Source organism: Chiloscyllium plagiosum, unplaced genomic scaffold, assembly GCF_037043375.1.
Source record: "Chiloscyllium plagiosum isolate Xiang-an unplaced genomic scaffold, Cpla_swu_hap1 HiC_scaffold_8, whole genome shotgun sequence".
NCBI lineage: Eukaryota > Metazoa > Chordata > Chondrichthyes > Orectolobiformes > Hemiscylliidae > Chiloscyllium > Chiloscyllium plagiosum.
In genome coordinates this window covers 27520054-27539217 of record NW_028270146.1, presented here as the reverse complement: position 1 = coordinate 27539217, position 19164 = coordinate 27520054, and the positions used below count along the sequence as shown (strand labels likewise).

General features: G+C 40.5%; 1 protein-coding gene across 3 annotated transcripts in view; it reads right to left on the bottom strand.

Moving 5' to 3' along the window:
- Positions 1-19164, bottom strand: part of LOC122553415 (protein phosphatase 1 regulatory subunit 37) — a 266984-nt gene that overhangs the window by 134535 nt on the left and 113285 nt on the right. For 2 of the 3 annotated variants that reach the window (XM_043697155.2, XM_087989666.1), the window contains 2 exons: positions 6647-6788; positions 2211-2377 (listed from right to left, as the gene is read on the bottom strand). In XM_043697155.2, coding sequence (XP_043553090.2) covers positions 2211-2377; positions 6647-6788 — 309 coding nt within the window. Of the gene's footprint in view, positions 1-2210; positions 2378-6221; positions 6345-6646; positions 6789-19164 lie in introns of those variants that run through there. The other variant, XM_087989667.1, reaches the window with a different exon arrangement.

Sequence of the window (19164 nt, the reverse complement as noted above, 5' to 3'; positions counted from 1 at the left end):
CTTTTTTTCCATGTGTTAAAGTTAATACAGTACCTGTGTCTGTGAGCAAAAATGACAGCTGGATGTTTCAGAAACAGGAGGAATGTAGGAACAAGAGTAAGCCACTCACCCCATCCAGCCACATAACTAGATTGTGGTTGATCTCAATATAAAGTTCCCATGCTGTCCCCCCAGTCCCTTTACAAGTCATTCTGCTGTTACGTACATTTCGTTAACACAAATTCACTGTAACAAAATTGATGAACTGAGCATACTGTTTCTAAAGCGCAAACATTTAAAGCATGTGTTGGTTATAATGTGATTCCAGCACCATTGGTTTAAATGGTGCTATCGTGTGATTTTCTTATAACACAAAATTACATGACAGCAGAACTACCACCTTACAGCAGAACCGACTGTATGTCTTCAGCAAACAGAAACTTATGAATTTCTACCTTGAACATGCTCAATGGTTGAACTTCCAAGCCCTCAGGGTAGAGATTTCCAAAGATTCACCAGTCTCTGTGTAAAGAAAATAGCCTTCACTAAATGACCCCTTTTTCTGAACCTCTGCCCTCTGGTTGTAGATTCTCCAGCTAAGGGGAGCATCATACCTACATCCATCCTGTCATGCTCTATAAGAATCTTGCAAGTTTAAATGAGATCACCCCTTGTTCTTTAAAACTTGAAAGAACATAGGCCCCATTTCCTCAATCTCTGCTCATTAGATAATTAGATTAGATTCCCTACAGTATGGAAACATTCTCAGCATTATTCTGCTGAATCTCCATTGCACTCATTCTACGGCAAGCAAGGACTATTGTTGGATTATGTTTTAATATATAAGATTCATAAAGCATATTCTTCATATAACATAAGGGGATTCCTCAGTTTGCACTACATATCCTTACTTAACAAAGAATTTTTTTTGAGATGAATACGAAAACAAAAACAAATGTTAGAAGTTAGCAGCATAGAAGTGGACCATTTGGTCCTTTGTGTCTGTACACTGCTAGATTAACCCAGAACTAATCTGGTCTGTTAATGTAGTCCTGTACCTCTATCTTCAAATATTTATCAGCTGTTCCCTTAAAAGGAACAAAGGTCTGTATCTCAACTACTGTCTGTGATGAACCACTTCATTTTTCAACAATTCTTTATGTAAAGGAACCTCTTCAATACACTAACCTCATTTTCTTAGTAACAGGAATTGATAAGCTATTATCTTTGGTTTCCCAAAATTTTAAAGTGGATTTTCTCTGGTAACGCAAAACTGTATTTGTTTAAGTCTTCCTTTAGCCAATTTGTACCTTGGCATCATCCTGGAGAATTAATATTTAGTTCTAGTTAACCCGTTTGAACATATTATGGTACACTCTATTGTAAATGAGACTTGGCGCTGGACATTCTGGCACAGAGGTAGGGCACTACCATTGTGCTATAGACCCCAACATACTTTTTTTAATCATCTTTGAATCAACGATCCACACAGTTTATATCAGACTACCAAGGCAGCTGGGATTTAAAACACCAGGCCCAGGAGGTCCTGAAGAAGGGCTAATGCCCGAAACGTCGATTCTCCTGTTCCCTAGATGTTGCCTGACCTGCTGCGCTTTTCCAGCAACACATTTCCATCTCCTGGCCCAGGGTCTAATAATTTTCAAGTAACTTGCTCAGACATGGTATGACACATCTCCAGGGTGAGTTGACCTTGAACCCAGGCCCCCAAGCTCAGAGATAGAGATGCTACCACTGCACAAAACCCTACCTTGACTGTAAAAAGGTACCTCAGTTGATAGACCCCAGCTGGAGTGCACAAAAGTGCCTGTCAGTTAAGAAAATGAATGGTTTGCCATTCAGCGTTTATGACAAAATAGTTTGTGTCCAATTGGTATCTCTTGAAATGTGCCCAGCACGATTCCAATGCTGTGAGAAGAGATGCAATTGGCAGAAAGAAGAGATTTAATACAACAGTAACTCCTTCAAAGGCCATATCATATTTTATAGGCATCTTTATCTTTGCAGCTCATTAGGAATTTTACCAATATGCTGTGAGCTATTTCAATTTTGGCAAAGCTTTCATCACATAATTAGTCTCACTCTCTCCTTTATCCGGGTGGCATAAAGATATTGTTATTCAAGCCACTGTGAAGACAAGTATGCTGAGTGAATTTGCAAAAGTAATAATTCACCTAAAGCAGTTACTCACTGACCAACCCTTGCCTACTTACTGTCTCACCCATTGGTTCCTTGTCCAAATCCAGTCTGACCAATGAATGATTTAGTCTCAGTGCGAAAGATAGGGCCATCAGACCTCCAGTCCTAATTCTATTCCTTCGTAGATCCAGTCTTAGAATCCCAGCACTCTCCACTATAAACTCAGCAGTGGCTACTGCACCTAGATATTGATAAAAAGAAAAATTAATGCAACTCATTCCCTATGAATAGACTTAGAATAGATTTAGAAAATTCAGAGTCTATTAATGTCATAACTAAAAAGCAAAAAACCATAAATGATGAAAATCTGAAGTAAAATAAGAAAAGGCTAGAGATATACAACAGGTCGGAAAGCATATCTTAAGAAAGCAGGAGACAGTCAATATTCTTGGTATAAAACCTTTTTTTCTGCAATATGTCTCACCTGAGACATGAATAATCTAGTGCTTTCTTAGTATATTAGCCTTATTTGCTGAGTATCTCCAGTGTTTCCTATTTTTTTTATCTCCTACAGGTCTCATTGCAGAGCTCATTGCAAATGACTCAACATGCTTATATGAAGTTCCTCTGTCCAGTATGTTAAATAAAGCACTTAACCATTCATTTTAATCTAGGTAAAGCTGCACTTGCAATAATGAATAGAGTGAGTTAAAATGAACATGTTACCAAATCATGTGGAACAATTTCGTAAAACCTACGCATACTGCTTGTTTGAAAGTTAAGATTAAGTCAGACTGATAATGGGCTACAATACTTGTTTCTAGATGTAAGGTTCCAACATTAGGACTGGACAATTTCAGTTTTTCTGCAGTATTCCAAGGTGAAGCAACTTGATTCTAAACAGCACATCACCTATTGAACCATGTGTGGACAGATAATATTTAAACAAACACGTTTACACTTCAGGTGACATTAGTAATCAAACCCACTACAAACTGGCCAGAAAGCAAAACTTCCTTCTAGCTGCAGGGCCACTTGTCCGTACAGCCGCATGAATGTTCCTTTGCAAGTCATCTCTTTTATTTTATTAAGCATATGGGGGCCAAGCAAATAAAATGTAAAGAACCCATGCAATTCAATGCATCTGCCGCACAACGTGAAAAACTTAAATTATAGGGCAGATTGGAGTCAGGATATAGCTTGTTCACACATCCTGACTAATTTGTCAGTGGTCAGATGTTTCTAGTCCAAAACTCATATCTTCAAACTTTTCATCAAAAAAGATATAAATATTTATACTAAGCATTTGTAAATAAGTGTGTTGCTCTTTCAACAGATTTTGGCCAGAATCATGTACAACATAGACTAATATATCATAGACCCAGAGAAATTAGGCAATGGGCTGAATCTTACAGTTTTTTGGCTTTTTGCGAATCATGTTGATTGGGTGGAGTGAATCTTGCAGCAAAGCTCAATGCATTTTCTCTCCTTATTTTATCAAACACGCTGCCATAATTGCCATTTTCGCCTCATGGCACATACGGCATTTGATTTCCGCCTGCTCTTTCTGCATGCCGTCCCCAGAGCATCTCCACCTTTCACTGGAGATTGGAGAATTGAGTATCATGACTGGTGCTCACGCCACATTTAAATGGCTGTTACTAAGCACTGTTAGACCAGAGCCACCCTCCATTGACTTTTCCTCCAAACATGGCAAATGGGGAAATCGGCACTCTACTTTTCATGCAATATCCTGGAGCTCCTACTGGTTGGAATGGTGCATGAGATGAGATTTTCTCTCCCCTACCGGGAGCAGCATTAAAGGGCATGACACCAGTCCATGCCATCCTGGTCTGAAGTTGCCACCCAGGTTAGACCAGCCATCAGCACTGTTGAAAGAAGTCAATGTCCATCATAAGTGCCATCTTCTTTTCTTCGATACCTCATGTTCACTCAATATCTACTACTGGATCCACCTCCAACGAAGGTTCATGTATGACCACTCTCATTAATGCATGTAACATCTTCCCCCACTCACTCTCACCCACCACAATCTGCAACACCACTAACACTGCATGCCCTCTGCGTGGCCTACACACTCATTCACTCACTCAGGAAACCTCCCGACCAGCACCAACTTCAATAGCTGTGCCATGCACTTTCAATTTACATAATTCTTGTATCTCTCTCACACTCTCTCATTCCAAGAGAAAAATAGTTCATAATAGGGCAGAAATAGTCAGCATGGGTGATGTGGTGCAGGTCATTCAGCTCCTCACCACTTGTTCAGAAGATGATCCTGACTCTGATCATTTCAAGCAGGGCCTGTACTGGTATTGGAGGTTGCTCTTGACTTATTGTGTTGGGTTCCCCTGAGTAGAGGTTACCCACCTTGACTGGAATGAGTCCTGCTGACAACTGTGGCAAGCTTCTTGCCTTGTGTCTGCGCTAAATGGCAAGATAGTCATAATATGTTCCTGGTATCTCTGGGTGGGGGGCAATGGTGGGGGGTGGGGAGGAGGGGGGAACAAACAGGATGCCACAAGCATCCAGGTAAACGCAGAGCTATGATGAGTGAAGAGCCTAAAGATGCATTTTGGTCCCCTGCATTAACTGGGTGTGAATCTGAACACAATGTTGATTGCAACAACATTATGATGGTAGTTGTTGGTCCAACCCAATTGCACCATTGAAGTATTAAAGATTCCTGTAAATGGATTAGACATATTATGGTTCATAGAGATTGGAATCTAACTTGGATGTACGTGGACGTGGCATGCATATGGCCAGTGTCCGTGGAGTGAGTACCGAGATGTTGGTGCCTGGTGTCCAATGTAGAGCTCTTTTGGAGGAAGTGGCGAGTTGAACCTGCCAAAAACCTGCTCTGGTTTTCCTAGTGGCTAGTTTGTATGGTAAGTTTGGTAAGTTCAACCGAGAACTTACCAATGCCTAGTAAGAATCTTGTATCACGATACGATGAAATGATCTCTACATCTAGATGGATCTTACCAAATAAGTTGCCTGAATCTACTACATATCTCACCACTGTTGAGCGCCTGATAAAATTCTGCTCCAACATCTAGACTATTTTCATACATTGAGGTGTAGGTAAGACTGCTGGATTCTTCTAGACCTATATTTGACTCCATTTAAAATTCAACAGGAACATAGTGGCTCAGATTTTGCAGCAAGTGGCAAATGAAGCGGGGTCCTGACTGGCCTCAAAGAAAGCTAGACTGACAGACCTGGTGATCTCTGTGGTGGGAACTTTAATGATGTGCAGTTGACATTAATGTAACCTACTGAGGATTCTCAGTGTTGAATTGTACTTCACTCCTTGCAACCCAGGAGCATCAGTCAAGTCTCTGTGCATCACCCCAACGCAGCCCTGGAGATGTGAGAGACCAGGAGAAAAGCAGTGCCACAGCTTTGTCAAAATGTCTCCCACAAGATTCTCCTGAAGGTTGTTCATGTGAGAAACCAAGTTCTTTTCCCTGCAGCTGGCAATAAGAGGTCACCCCGATTGATGAAAGCAACCTGGACAGAGGTGGTTACAGACGTCAGCACCTGAGGTTGGCTCAAATGGGCTTGGCTCCAATGCCACAAGAGGATGAAAGATCTGTGCTCTGCTAGGGTACATGCCATTGACTACTCAATGCTTCAAACTCCTGTGAATGTGAATTAGAATTGTAAGGTTGCCACGTCAGAGGACTGTCTCACAGGATATTGGGTGCCACCAGATGCCTCTTGTGAAATCAATGTCTGTCAGTTTATTGCAGCTACCAGTGGACCATAGTAGTGCTGCCTCTCGCACGTCTGCCAGAGTTTATACTCAAGACATAAAAGGAATTCCAACACTCTGGAGCTCACACACCATCAGGGCACTGAATTTCCCTCATAACAAGGAGACCATATACATTTGATAGCTTTTCACTGAAGGCTTATGTTGAACAATGTAATACAAGGTGGCTTTTTGAATCAAGCTGAGTCAGTCCACTTGCCTGCCCTAGTCGGTTTGCTGACGGTGCTTGGGTAGACTTGTTAGGCAAGTTGGACATCACCCCCACTATCATCTTAACAACAATAACAAGCCAGTCAATATATGATTGAGACTTCTCATGAATTGATCAGCATACAGAGGCTTCATCGTTGTTTTCAGGGCCAGACCTTTCATTCAGCAATAGTTATTCTTAAAAAGCTTGTTACACCTAAGGAAACAAAGATTTCATTTTTTTTTAACACTGATATTCTCATCATGTTAGTTGATTTCACTGAATGCTGGCTCAGGGATTGACAGGGAGGGTTTGGGGAGCTGGGGGTGGTAGTGATGGGGTCATTGTGGGGGTGTCATGGTGAACAGCCAGTGGCTAACAATGAATAGCAGATTGAAACTTCAGGATTCTTGTGTTAATGTGAGTTTGTGCTAAATCCTTAAGTTCAAGTCACATTTGGGGGATACTGATGGCATGCACTGACAGATCATGATCAATGTAACATTTCAAGATATTACCTTCACAAGTTATTGCTGTTGACACCAGCCCTAGACGAATGACTGATCGATTAGCTATCAATGCTTCTTTAAGTCTATGGATTCCTTCATTGTTCAATGGATTATGACCTAAATTCAGTGTCTCCAGACAAGTTAATTTAGGCTGAAAGGAAAACAATGAAGAGTATTAAAACTGTGCCATACTTTCTATCGGACACAAGTGCTAATGATAAAGTCAGATCTATGGTCTTCATTGATATGAAAGTACTCAGCAGGTCAGGTAGTGTTAAAAAGTATTGCTGTTGCTTTGGGCTACATCATAACTGTGAGAAAAATGTCTTAAACATTAATTCTGCAAAGTGTTCTGACAGTTTCTGCCTTTGGGAGCTGCCAAACTGTTTACATAGCTCACTGACAGCACTTAATGGTAGAAATCAGGTACTGCACTAGTTCGTCACTGAATCGACCAGTAAAGTGAAAATTTCAAAACTCTGCTATAGCCCAGGAGGGAAATCTCTGACTCCTGTCCATATAACGAGGAGGGAGGGAGCAAGGGGGAACAAACAGTCAGCAAAACGTTGAAGTCCAGAAAAATCCTATACGTGCACAGTTGGAAGTTTACAAGTTTTGTTTAAAATCCATATTGCAAACTACAGCGGAAGAGTGCGGTGAGAATGAGATTTACCCAGTGCCTCAGGCTGGGAATCACTTCTGCACAAACAAGCTTATGAAACATGTAACATCAGGTAAAGACCTCACTACAGGAGACAACACTTCAGTTATTATTGTCTCAACACGAACAAAACAACTCTGCTTACAGCACATAACAAACAACAAAATCAAACCTCCCTCTGAGTACACTGTAGTTCTGTTATGCCAATTCGCCCCCTCTTACTGTCAGGCCTGGCAACTCCTCCCAGCTATCTTTTTCATGTCATCCGGGCTGTTTTGACACAAACACCCAAATATCATTTGAAGGATTCAGTTCAAAACCAAATTACTTTGTGAATTAAAAAGGTGTGAACGCAAGATGTATTCATCTGAAATACATGCTTGACATTTTAGTGGAGGCAGTGGCTCATTTAAAATAAATCTTTTACTCAACCCCCAATTCTCCTATTTTCTTCTCCTGAAGGCGGGTACAGTTTCATATACATTTTATAAATATAATATATATATTCAAGCGGGGGTATAGTTTCCCAGGTGCCAGTTGTCTCCATTAACACCATAATTTAAAGCTAAAGTCGGTCTGGAGCATCTGTGCGGAGAGTAAAACAAAGATCCAATGGCTCTTCTTTGGAACCTGAACATTGGTCTTGAAATGTTAACTCTGTTTCCCTTTCCACAGATGCTGTGAGACCTGTTCAATTTCTCTTCCACCTTCTGCCTCTGTTACCTCAGCCAGGTCATGCTTGAGCATGGATAACAAATGGTAGAGATCAACAGTGGAGGACAACACCACTGAGCATAATCTTCTCCTCAGTCAATGTCTATACATTAAGGCTTCTCTGTCAGGTACACTGGATAGCAAGTAAGACATTTTCCTATTTTCACTCCCTAATGCAGTCATGTTATTCTTTAAACCACTAACACAACTTATATCAACCAGTTCATGAAGGATAACAGAAGTCACCCTCAACATCCTTATCCATGTAAATCACTACACCATGAACTCACTGATCACGATCTCTAACCATAGTTCTTATACTTTGGTGGATGTGGAACTAATGAAGACACCTTCTGTCCATAACAATAGCTAGCTTGGTCCATTATTGCTTGTATTATCTGCTGAGCAAAGGCTTACATTTAAATAATACCTTTCATGAGCATATTTAATGAATGAAACACTTTTGAACTGTAGCCACTGTTCTGATGTAAGGAACAGAGCAGCTCATTTACACACCTTGAGCCCCCACAATTGGCAAATGTGATAATGTTTTAGTGATATAGTTGGGGGATATATATTGGCTAATACAGCTTATATCAACCAATTCATGATTGATTGATTAGCTCAGCTGGTTTGTGATGCAGCATGAAGGCAAGGTGTAAGTTCAATTCCAGCACTAAGTGAGGTTACCACGAAGGACTCTCCTTCTCAACCTTGCCCCTTGCCTGAAGTGTGGTGACCCTCAGCTTAAACTACCACCAATCACCTCTCTCTAATGAAGGAGCAGCCCTATGTGATGATGGTGAGTTTATGTTTATATATTGGGAGGAGTGAGTGTTGTTTCCCTCTCCTTTTTCAAAATAGTACATAGGAATATATAACATTTGCCCGAGCAGGCAGTGGAGCTTTGCTTGGACTTTTCATCTGAAAGACCACACCAACAAAGCAGCATGTATCAGTACTCCATTGAACACTGTGCCTACATTCTTTGCTTGAGTTTCTCGAGTAGGATTTAAACACACTAGCCTCTAATTCAGAGATGAGTGAGCTACCAACTGAGCCACAGCTGATAACATTTCACACATTATCTTGTACTATCTTCCAGACTGCTGGCACAGAGCTTCAGGTACTGGGAATACTGTGCTTGTTTTGTGAGTAATGTGATTCCTTATCCATTGAGGGGGCCATAACCTTTATCTGGAGTTGTCTTATCATGTGAAACTTTGGTTTGAGAATATTGAAGTGTTAAAAGTAATCCTGCCAGTTTGTTTCCCATGGCCAAATTCAAGAAAAACTTTGGAAAATCCCTTCGTCTACCACACACCAATGTAACAAACATGAAAATACACTAGCAAAAGGTAAATAACCAATGTGAAACCTACATACCACAATGTCCTTCTCGCTCAGTAACTCTTAAGGAGAACTATTTCAGACGGAATGCAGCTTACATTATTTTCTTTACAGCCTGGCTATTTAGAAGTTTGTTTAGATGATATAATGATACATTAGCACAGTGTTTTTGTTTTCTTTAGGGAGGGGGAGAAGGGTAAACCAGACTTTTCTGTCTTGGGCATTAATTGGAAAAAAGAGGTTTTGAATAATTATTTTTGTGCACTAAATTACCACTCTAGAACTAATTACAGGCATCTAATTTGCATTAAACTGGTACATGTGGAATATTTTGCTTTTGCGAGCAACGTTTAGTCAGATTTACAGCCTGTTTTGAGTGCTTAACTTCTGAAAGCTGGGCTGGAGATTCAGAAATTTAGCTGGAATCGGAAGACTAGAAACAATCAAATAGTTACTGATTCAAAACATTCCAACATTTACTTTATATATGCCAGGGGAAGACGTTGGACTTTATCATAGCTCCTGCTGAATGACACAGTATTTATTTTAGTCACATAACCCCCTTCAAGGCTTAAAACCTCATTTCCTCCTGTTATATCCTTGGGGCAATTTTAGCAGTCCTTAGTACCAGCAGGTGCCCTCGCCCGCCTGTGGTGGAGACTCATAAAACCATCCCTTCCACTATAAACAGAGCGTGCTTGATGAAATATATCAAAAAGAAACTGCAAATGCTGGAAATTAAAATGAAACCAGAAAATTCTGGAAACACAACGCAGAACCATCAGCACTCTGTTAACATTCCGGACATAGTGTCTTCTCAGGATGCTTATCTGTCATATCAACACAATATCAGTCCAAAGTTACTGGAGTCTACACACCCAATTATTGAACATTTCCCCTCATCCTTCAGTTTTATTATCTGAAAAGTGTGAGCTGGTGGTAATGCAATGAGAAACAACGGGTCTTCATGGGCCTTGGTGGATGGTGGATTCAATGTCTATCTCCATTAACAATGAGAATTTTTTTTTAATTGCCTGATGGAGGAAGATGATGAAGTCAAGTCAAATAAAGTCCAGAAAGAGAGAAAAAGAAATGAAAGACAAGATTGAGAAAGATGGAAAGGAAGATGGAAAGAAACATCGAAAATAAGAGCAAGAGAAGGCCATTCAGCTCTTTGAGCCTGTTCCACCATTCAATATGATGATGGCTGATCATCCATCTCAGTACCCTGTTCACACTTTCTTCCCATACTCTTTGATCTCTTTAGCCTTAAGCACAAAATCTAACTCCTTCTTGAAAATATTCAATATTTTGGCTTCAACTATGTTTTGTGAGGGAGAGTTTCTGAGGATTACCATTCTCTTGGTGAAGAGTAAGTAATTTTAAAAAAAACACATATTTTAAATTTCAATAATCTCTGGAAAAAATTGGGATCTGTTAGCATGAGATCCCACAGTTCAAATGATTCCCAATTTACATGTATAGGTAGACTGGTATTGCTGGAACCTAAATCACCTCATCAGAAAGGTTCTTACATTGCTAAGTACTAATCTTAACTTTCTGCAATGGGTTTAACGGGCCATTAAGTCATTTTTGCAAGGCTAACTGTAGAGCAGTACAAGTTGATAAGCAAATATGGCAATTTGTGAATTAGAGGATATCTCATCCTCACCAGGAGTTGCTCAAGAATAATTACAATGATGACATAGAATGAAGCTTTTCATCAGTGAAAGTTTCTTCCTAAACTGAATACAATTGTTAATCATCATGCTAGCCATAAACTGTCAAACAGACTGGAAGAGTGTTCTATCAGTAAGATACACTGGAGTGCCATTTGTTTAATCCTTCTTGAATAACTAGTGAACTAGTACTTGCTGGGATTCTTGAAAGGGTTATGTTACACAGTTAGTGTAACGCTATTGATCTTGGCTCACTCATAACACTCATCATTAAGTTAGGCAATTGTTCCTGAGGCCACAGCAAGTAACACAGTACTGAGGGAATCTTATGCTGCATAGGTATCATCCTTAAAACATCACAGTTTTGTAATTTCAGGGCAGAAGGTGGCCATTTGGCTTTTTGTTTCCATGTTGGCTCCGTATCTGTTCAAATATGTATAAAAAGATCTCATTGTGTTTGGATGAAAAAGAAAAAGGTGCTGTCTTAACCAACATTTGTCCTTCAACTAACACAAATGACATTGACTAGCTGGCTATCTCATTGCTACTTATGGAATCTTACTCTGTATTTGGCTACAAGACAAAAGTTCATAAGTATCTTCTTTCGCTGTGGATGGTCAGGGATATGAAGTTTGCTTCATAAATTTATTTTTTTTTTAGATTCCCTACAGCATGGAAACAGGCCTTTCAGCCCAATAAGTTCACACTGACCCTCCGAAGAGTAACCCACCCAGTCCTATTTCCCTCTCACAAATGCACCTAACACTATGGGCAATTTAGCACGGCCAATTCACCAAACCTGCACATCTTTGGACTTGCTATTGGTGAGGCTACTGATGACAAAGGTTTCATTAAACTACACCTCACCATCACTATTAGCTGCTTCCACAGTTCCAGGCAGAATACATTCTACTCCCATTCTCATCCACAGCCATGCATTCAATGTGGAGCACGACAGGCGGGAGTGGAATGCATAGATCAGGCTGGGAGCTCACTCCTGCAATGCAAAGATGTCAATTCCAGCTCCTTCAAAAGGCTCAAATGCTGCTGGTTTGCAGTGCAACAGTTTCACTGCTTCAGTGCAGGGAAAGATCAATCACTCTACTTCTTACATACTTCAGCAATAATATCACTACTTGGCTTCAGATTAAGATTTCCACAATTCAAAGCAAATTTTTTTCAATTTGTATTTATTGGAGTCCAATGTTCTTGATTGCAATCTTCTGCGTGAACAAACACTGATCACATCCAGAGCTCCTGAATGGCACAAAAAACTTTGTGGCAAGTACAGTATCTCAGTTTTTCACAGTTAGTAGAATCCTGCTTCAGAGACAGAAAGTCAGGAGTTGGAGACCTATATTAGGATTGCTAATGCATAATGCAGGTGCAACAATGAATTTATTGCAACCTTATGTCAGAGGTGCCATCCTTCAGATGAAATATTAAACAGAGTTGCTGATTGTCTAAACTAAAACAAAGAACAGCCGATGCTGGAGATCTGAAATTAAGACAGAAAGTGCTGGAGAAACTCACGGCACTCAAAACAATAACAGATACTGCTAAAAGTATTGAGTTTGTCCAGCACTTTCTGTCTTTATTGCTGGTTGTCTAATTCAGATCAATTTAAAAATCAAGTAACAGGGAGCTACTTTGACTCAAAATAACAGCCAAAAGTCATTCAACTCAGTGCTGTCTGTGATATATTTGGTCTGGTTTGCCTGATTATTAGCTAAAAGACCCTTTACGTTTAGCATTACTGCAGTGATGATCATAAGACATTAAAACATGAGTATTCTCTTTCTGATTTTAATTCAATAAATAGCTAGGATTATTAAAGCTTCCAATTAAAGCCTCTCTGATTCATTATAATAGTTAAAAATCACACAGCACCAGATCATAGTCCAACAGGTTTATTTGGAAGCACTAGCTTTTGGAGCACTGCTGCTTCTTTGAAAGCTAGTGCTTCCAAATAAACCTGTTGGATGATAACGTGGTGTAGTGTGATTTTTAACTTTGTCCACCCCAGTGCACCACCGGCACCTCCAATTCATTATAATAGTTGGATGTGTAACACATTAAAGAGCATTTAATTGTAATTCAAGAGTTTCTCCAGCAACACCTCTCACCTCATTTAGAATTTAGATAAACTGTACACGGATTTTGGTTCACTAGGATAGTTTTCCATAGAATGTAGAAGCAGAGGACTTGATTCACCAAAAGACCTTAACTCATTTCAAAATGACTTTCTTATGAAAGAAAAACAGTAGCAATTAGGGCAAGACATATTTCCTGTTTTTGTCTTCTTAGTCACTCTAAAGTTCTTGCCACCAAGAAGCTGAATACAGTATGTGATGGTTTTAATATATAATAACCTACAGATACTTAGTTACCACATGTCAGTTCCAAATTTCACTCAGTGTTGTAACAAGATCTGCATTTTCATCACTATCTGAGGATAGAAATGTCTTCTGATTTCTTTACATAATTTCTTACTAACAATTCTATTCTTTTGGTTTCACTCTTCAATAAGTGCAATCACCCTATCTTTTTTTATGAAAAGCATTCATAATTTTAATCTTAGGTCACCTTGACTCTTTTTCCAAGAGATAAATGAACCAATTAGATCATTTTTTGCTGATGCTTTAATTTTTTTTCTGTAGGTTGGAAATCATTAACTATCTTTTCATACATTTTATTTGATGAGACCAAAATTTGAATATGCAATGGTATGATATCTAAAGCAAAGCATAAATAACTTACAAATTCAAGAAAATAATATTGGTTCTGTACTGGTAATATATTGTGTAACCGTGATGATAGCTGAAAATGTGTTGCTGGAAAAGCGTAGCAGGTCAGGCAGCATCCAGGGAACAGGAGAATCGACGTTTCGGGCATAAGCCCGTCTTCAGGAAGCCATTCCTGAAGAAGGGCTTATGCCCGAAACGTCGATTCTCCTGTTTCTTGGATGCTGCCTGACCTGCTGCGCTTTTCCAGCAACACATTTTCAGCTCTGATCTCCAGCATCTGCAGACCTCACTTTCTCCTAACTGTGATGATATGCTCTCTAAAAAAAATAGAAGCTTCCAATGTGTAACACGCTGAGTGAAATTTTAAATCATCCACCCATTTACACAGAGTTTAAGAAAAATGTACTATTCTGCTGCTGAGGTTAAATTTTGTATTTTAGAGATTAAATGTTTAATTACTTTTAATTGCTATTAAGTAAAAAAAGGTTAAGTCCATTCAGAACTCAATCTAGTGAGTCTGCAGGTCAGAACAATAGTTCCATCTGGCTTTTCGTTGACTGTGAGTGGTAGGATCAACTAAGAAGCAGCAGACATTCCAGGGCAGATTTACTTTTGTAGTGCCTAGCCTGCGGAGCTTATTCCAAATTCAGACAGAAGCTGTTCACAACTTTTGGCAAGTAAGAAAAGAAAAACTCTCAGAAGGCTTCCATTAAAGTAATAATGTGCCATATTCCAGCTGATGGAAAACAATGTTTCATTCCCTTTCGCTCGTTATTTGACTTATTTGTTAAACAAATTCTCATAAAGTCTTAATTGAGCACATCTGCTGCATGTGATCATCACTCGCGGAGCACTGTAAACGTGCTAATTATACAAACAGGAAAACACAGTGCTGCAAACTTAGATATAAGTAAACGTCGCCTGAGAGACCTTACATTTGAACTTAAACATAGAGTTACACCTGTGAAAAATCTGAAGGGGGATCATCTCTAATTCAGACATGTGCAAGTTGGGGTGTTCAGCAGTTGTGAAACAGGTACATAGACAGTTGTATTAATGTTAACATTTCAGCGTTTTTCCAAATCCAGAGAAAAGTGGTGGTGGTAGTGGGGTGGGATGAGGAGATTGTTGGACAGGGTTAAAGGAGCAATGAGGTGGACAGAATCAGATCAGGGCAACAATAACAGTAGCATCATGGTTAAGTATGCTTCTTTTGCAAGGATACTTTTAACATAATATCTCAAAGACAAATGTAGACAACGAAATGGAACACAATCATGACCTAGCTCAATTTGCTTCACTTTCAGAGACAATTTAAGGAGATTGTGGAGGGGAGACCTCCAAGATAAAGCACCTTTACAGTTACCATTAGTTATAGTCAGTCCCTTCCTGAAAACTGAAGACGTCTCTGATTAGCCTCCAACTGCGAGTGCCTATGTGCTGCACTTAACTGCACAGAGAACCTATCTCCATGCCAAATAAAGGGGTGTTCTTGATGAAATTCCAAGGAGTGTCTCCTACTCAATGAGTTGCAAGTTCTGAACCCAGAAGCAGTTCCAACTCACAGAGCCCACAAATTGATGGGCTTTTCCCCTAAATGCCAAGACTCTCCAACAGGATCTATTGGATCATAGGGAAGGTTCCTCATTAGCATGAACCTGGCGAGAACTCGCAACACAATGATAATCTTGGGAGCCCATGAGACTAAGGAGATTTGGTGAGATGGCACTGGGGTGTCCAATGCTCTTCACCTGCATTATTTTCTTAGAATGGCTCACAGACCTTCATTCCTGATGCCATATCTCTTCCAGCTACTAGATCCTTGCCTCCAGTAACCAGGTCGAGGTTCCATGTTGGGACTCCACCTAGGTTGCTGAGCAGGTCAGTAAGTTTTATTATACCCCACCGGAACTGCCCCTCAGAATTATTGAGGCAAGGTGGGTAAGGAAGTTTCCAACCTTGCAATTTTCTCCTTCAACCTAAGTCCAGCTAATATCATGGGCCATGTTTGTAACAGATAGATTCCTGCTGACACAGCACCTAATAGACTCCAGAGTCTCAGTCCAATTCTGAGGCCTTCTGCTGCACTCTCAGGAATGGAACATGAGAGTTGCTGAGCAGAGAGGAAACAGAAGGTAGGAATAAATGGGTTTTTCATAGAGTGGAAGGTGGTGACAACTGAGATATTGCAGTGATCAGCGCTTAGACACCAGCTATTCTCAATATGGATCAATGGTTTGCATATGGAAATCAAATGTATTATTTTCAAGTTTGCTGATTACACAAAACTAAGTGGAATTGTGTATGTTAAGAGGTGAGGAGGAAGTAAAGAAGTGTCAAGATAGTAATTTGAATGAGTGGACAAATATTTGTAATATGTAATATAGGGAGTTAGTTAGCTCAGGGAGAAAGTGAGGACTGCAGATGCTGGAGATCAGAATCAAAAAATGTGGTGCTGTAAAAGCCCAACCGGTCAGGCAGCACCTGAAGAGCAGGAGAGTCGACTTTTTGAGTATAAGCTCTTCATCAGGAGCGCTCTTCACCTGAGTTACTTTCTTAGGATAGGTCATAGACCTTCATTCCTGATGAAGCGTTTATGCTCGAAACACGGACTCTCCTGCTCCTCAGTTAGTTAGCTCAGTTAGCTGGACAGTTGGCTCACAACACAGAGTGACGTCAACAACATGTGCTCAGTTCTAGCAGTGGTTGAGGTTACCATGGAGAACTCAACCTCTCCCCTCAGCTGAGGCAGTGTGACTCTCAGGTTAAATCACCACCAGCCATCTCTCTCTCTTCACTACCTCCCTCTCTCTCTAGCATGATTTGGAAGAAGTTAGCTACTTCTATCGGAAGAATGACAGCTGTGTTACTTAAATGGTAATAGATTGGGAAGTATTGACATAAAAAGGGAACTGGGTGTCCTTGTACACCTGTCACTGAAAGCAGGCATATATGTGCTGCAAAAAATTCAGAAAACAAGTGAAGCGTTGTTCTTCATTACAAGAGGGTTTGAGAACAGTCACACAGGAACTGTACTGTCCAAGTTGAGACCACACGTGTAGTATTGTGTGCAGTTTCGAATCCCTAACTAAGAGAAGATGCACTTCCATACAGGGAATACAGCAAAGGCTCACCAGACTGTTTCCAGGGATGGCAGATTTATCATTAGAGGAGAAATCAGATCACTGGATCTTAGAAGAATTAGAGGGGTTTTTATTGAAACATAAAATTCTGGCTTTATGAATTTGATGCAGGAATGATGTTTCCCCTGACTGGGGTGGAATCCAGAACAAAGAGTCATAATCTCAGGGTGTGCAGTAAGCCATTTTGATCTGATATGAGGAGAAATTGCTTCACTTTGACAGTGGTGGATACATAAAATCCCCTCCCACAGAAGGGCTGTAGATGCTGAATCACTGAAGGTATTTAAGAAATAAATAGATACCTTTCTGGGAAGAAAGGTGATGTATTGGCATTGAGATGGAGGATTAGCTGTGATTCTGTTGATTGGCAGTGGGGGCTTAATGGTCTGAACAACCTACTCTGCTTTCATTTCCTGTGTTTCTCTCTTCCTAACTTAAGCCTCCATTGCCTCCCTCTAAAGGCAATGTTTTAGTCTTGAATGAAGGAGATGTCTTACTGGCCACCACAAAAATATATACTGGAACGGCAACTTCTATGAAATTAATGTCCCATGTCAGGCTGCTGGGGACCCCATAATGAAGGGGACCTTGGTAGCTGCATTGAGTCTGAAACCTACCCCAGAAGAGAAATTGAACCCTGTGTAGTTGACACCAAACTGATCAACACTGGCCACTCAAGGAATCGAAGTTGCTGTGGCAATATACCTTTTTTGGAATAGAACACAGGTGTTCTGCAAAGCAATCACCTCGTCTTTGTTTCGTTTCCCCAATGTAGAGGAGACCACATTCTGAGCAGTGCAAGAGGTAGCGTGTAGCAATGAATAGTGATGCTAGAGGCCCCACCTTTCTTTCTGTCATATAGTTGACCACAAATCCCTGCCACTCTTAATTATGCTATTAGCACATGTGGAAAAGATTTACAAGTTTATACTCGATGGTTTGTCCACATTATGAATGTATCTTCCTTGGCCATCAGGTTCCTCAGTGCAACATGGATCCAAAGTCAGGGCGGCATGGTGGCTCAGTAGTTAACACTGCTGTCTCACAGCACCAGGGACCCGGGTTCAATTCCCGCCTCGGGCAACTGTCTGTGTGGAGTTTGCACATTCTCCCCGTGTCTGTGTGTTTTTTTCCGGGTGCTCCGGTTTCCTCCCACAGTCCTAAGATCTGCAGGTTAGGTGAATTGGCCACGTTAAATTGCCCGTAGTGTTAGGTGGATTAGTCAGGGGTAAATATAGGGGGTGGGTTTCTCTTCGGAGGGTCGGTGTGGACTTGTTGGGCCAAAGGGCCTGTTTCCACACTGTAGGTAATCTAATCTCATCATAACTAGGGATACTACCTTCCTGCACTACTTTGCTATTGAATTTTAAACTAATCACAAAACCATGCTCTCTTGTATGAGCTCTGTATTTTCTGCTTTATTCGAAAGTTGCAAGGGAATCCCAGTCACATGTTCTTTGTAACATGTTCAAACAATTCTGTATAAAGAAATTTCTCTTTTTTTAACAAACAGAAATAGAAGTTGCTGGAAAAGCTCAGTGGGTCTGATAGTAACTGTGGACAGGAATCAGAGTTAACGTTTCAGGTCCAGTGACCCTTCCTCAGTACTGATGGTAGCAAGGGAAATGTTAGTTTTTTTTGTGCAGAAGATAGGTGGTGGTGAGGGGGGGAAGAAGTGAATGATAAAGCCCAAAGTGATAGAGGAACAGTTGGACAGAAAAAGGAGTGGACTATGGTCAGCCTAGGACAATGAATAACTATTAATAGGGACTACTTATGGCGAATAATGGGATTGTGTGTAATAGCAGACCATATGATAACAATGCCTAGTGACGTGTGTGTGTGTTGGGTAAGGGCGTGGGAGACAGTGCCTCAAGCCCTAAAATTGTTGAATTTGCTATTGAGTCCAGAAGGCTGTAGAGTTCAGAGAGGAAAGAGAGGTGCTGTTCTTCCAGCTTATAGCAAGCTTCACTGAAGCACTGCAGCAAGCCTGAGACAGAGATGTTGGCCAGGGAACACAATGGTGTATCGAAGTGGCAAGGATCTGTAAGCTCAGGGCCATTTTTTGAGACAGAACTTGGATGTTCTGCAAAGCAATCACTCAGTCTATGTTTCATTTCCACAATGCAGAGGAGACCACATTGTGAGCAGCGAATGCAGTAGACTAGATTGTGACAAGTGCGGATAAAGTGCTACATCACCTGGAAGGTAATTTTGAGCCCTGGGATACTGA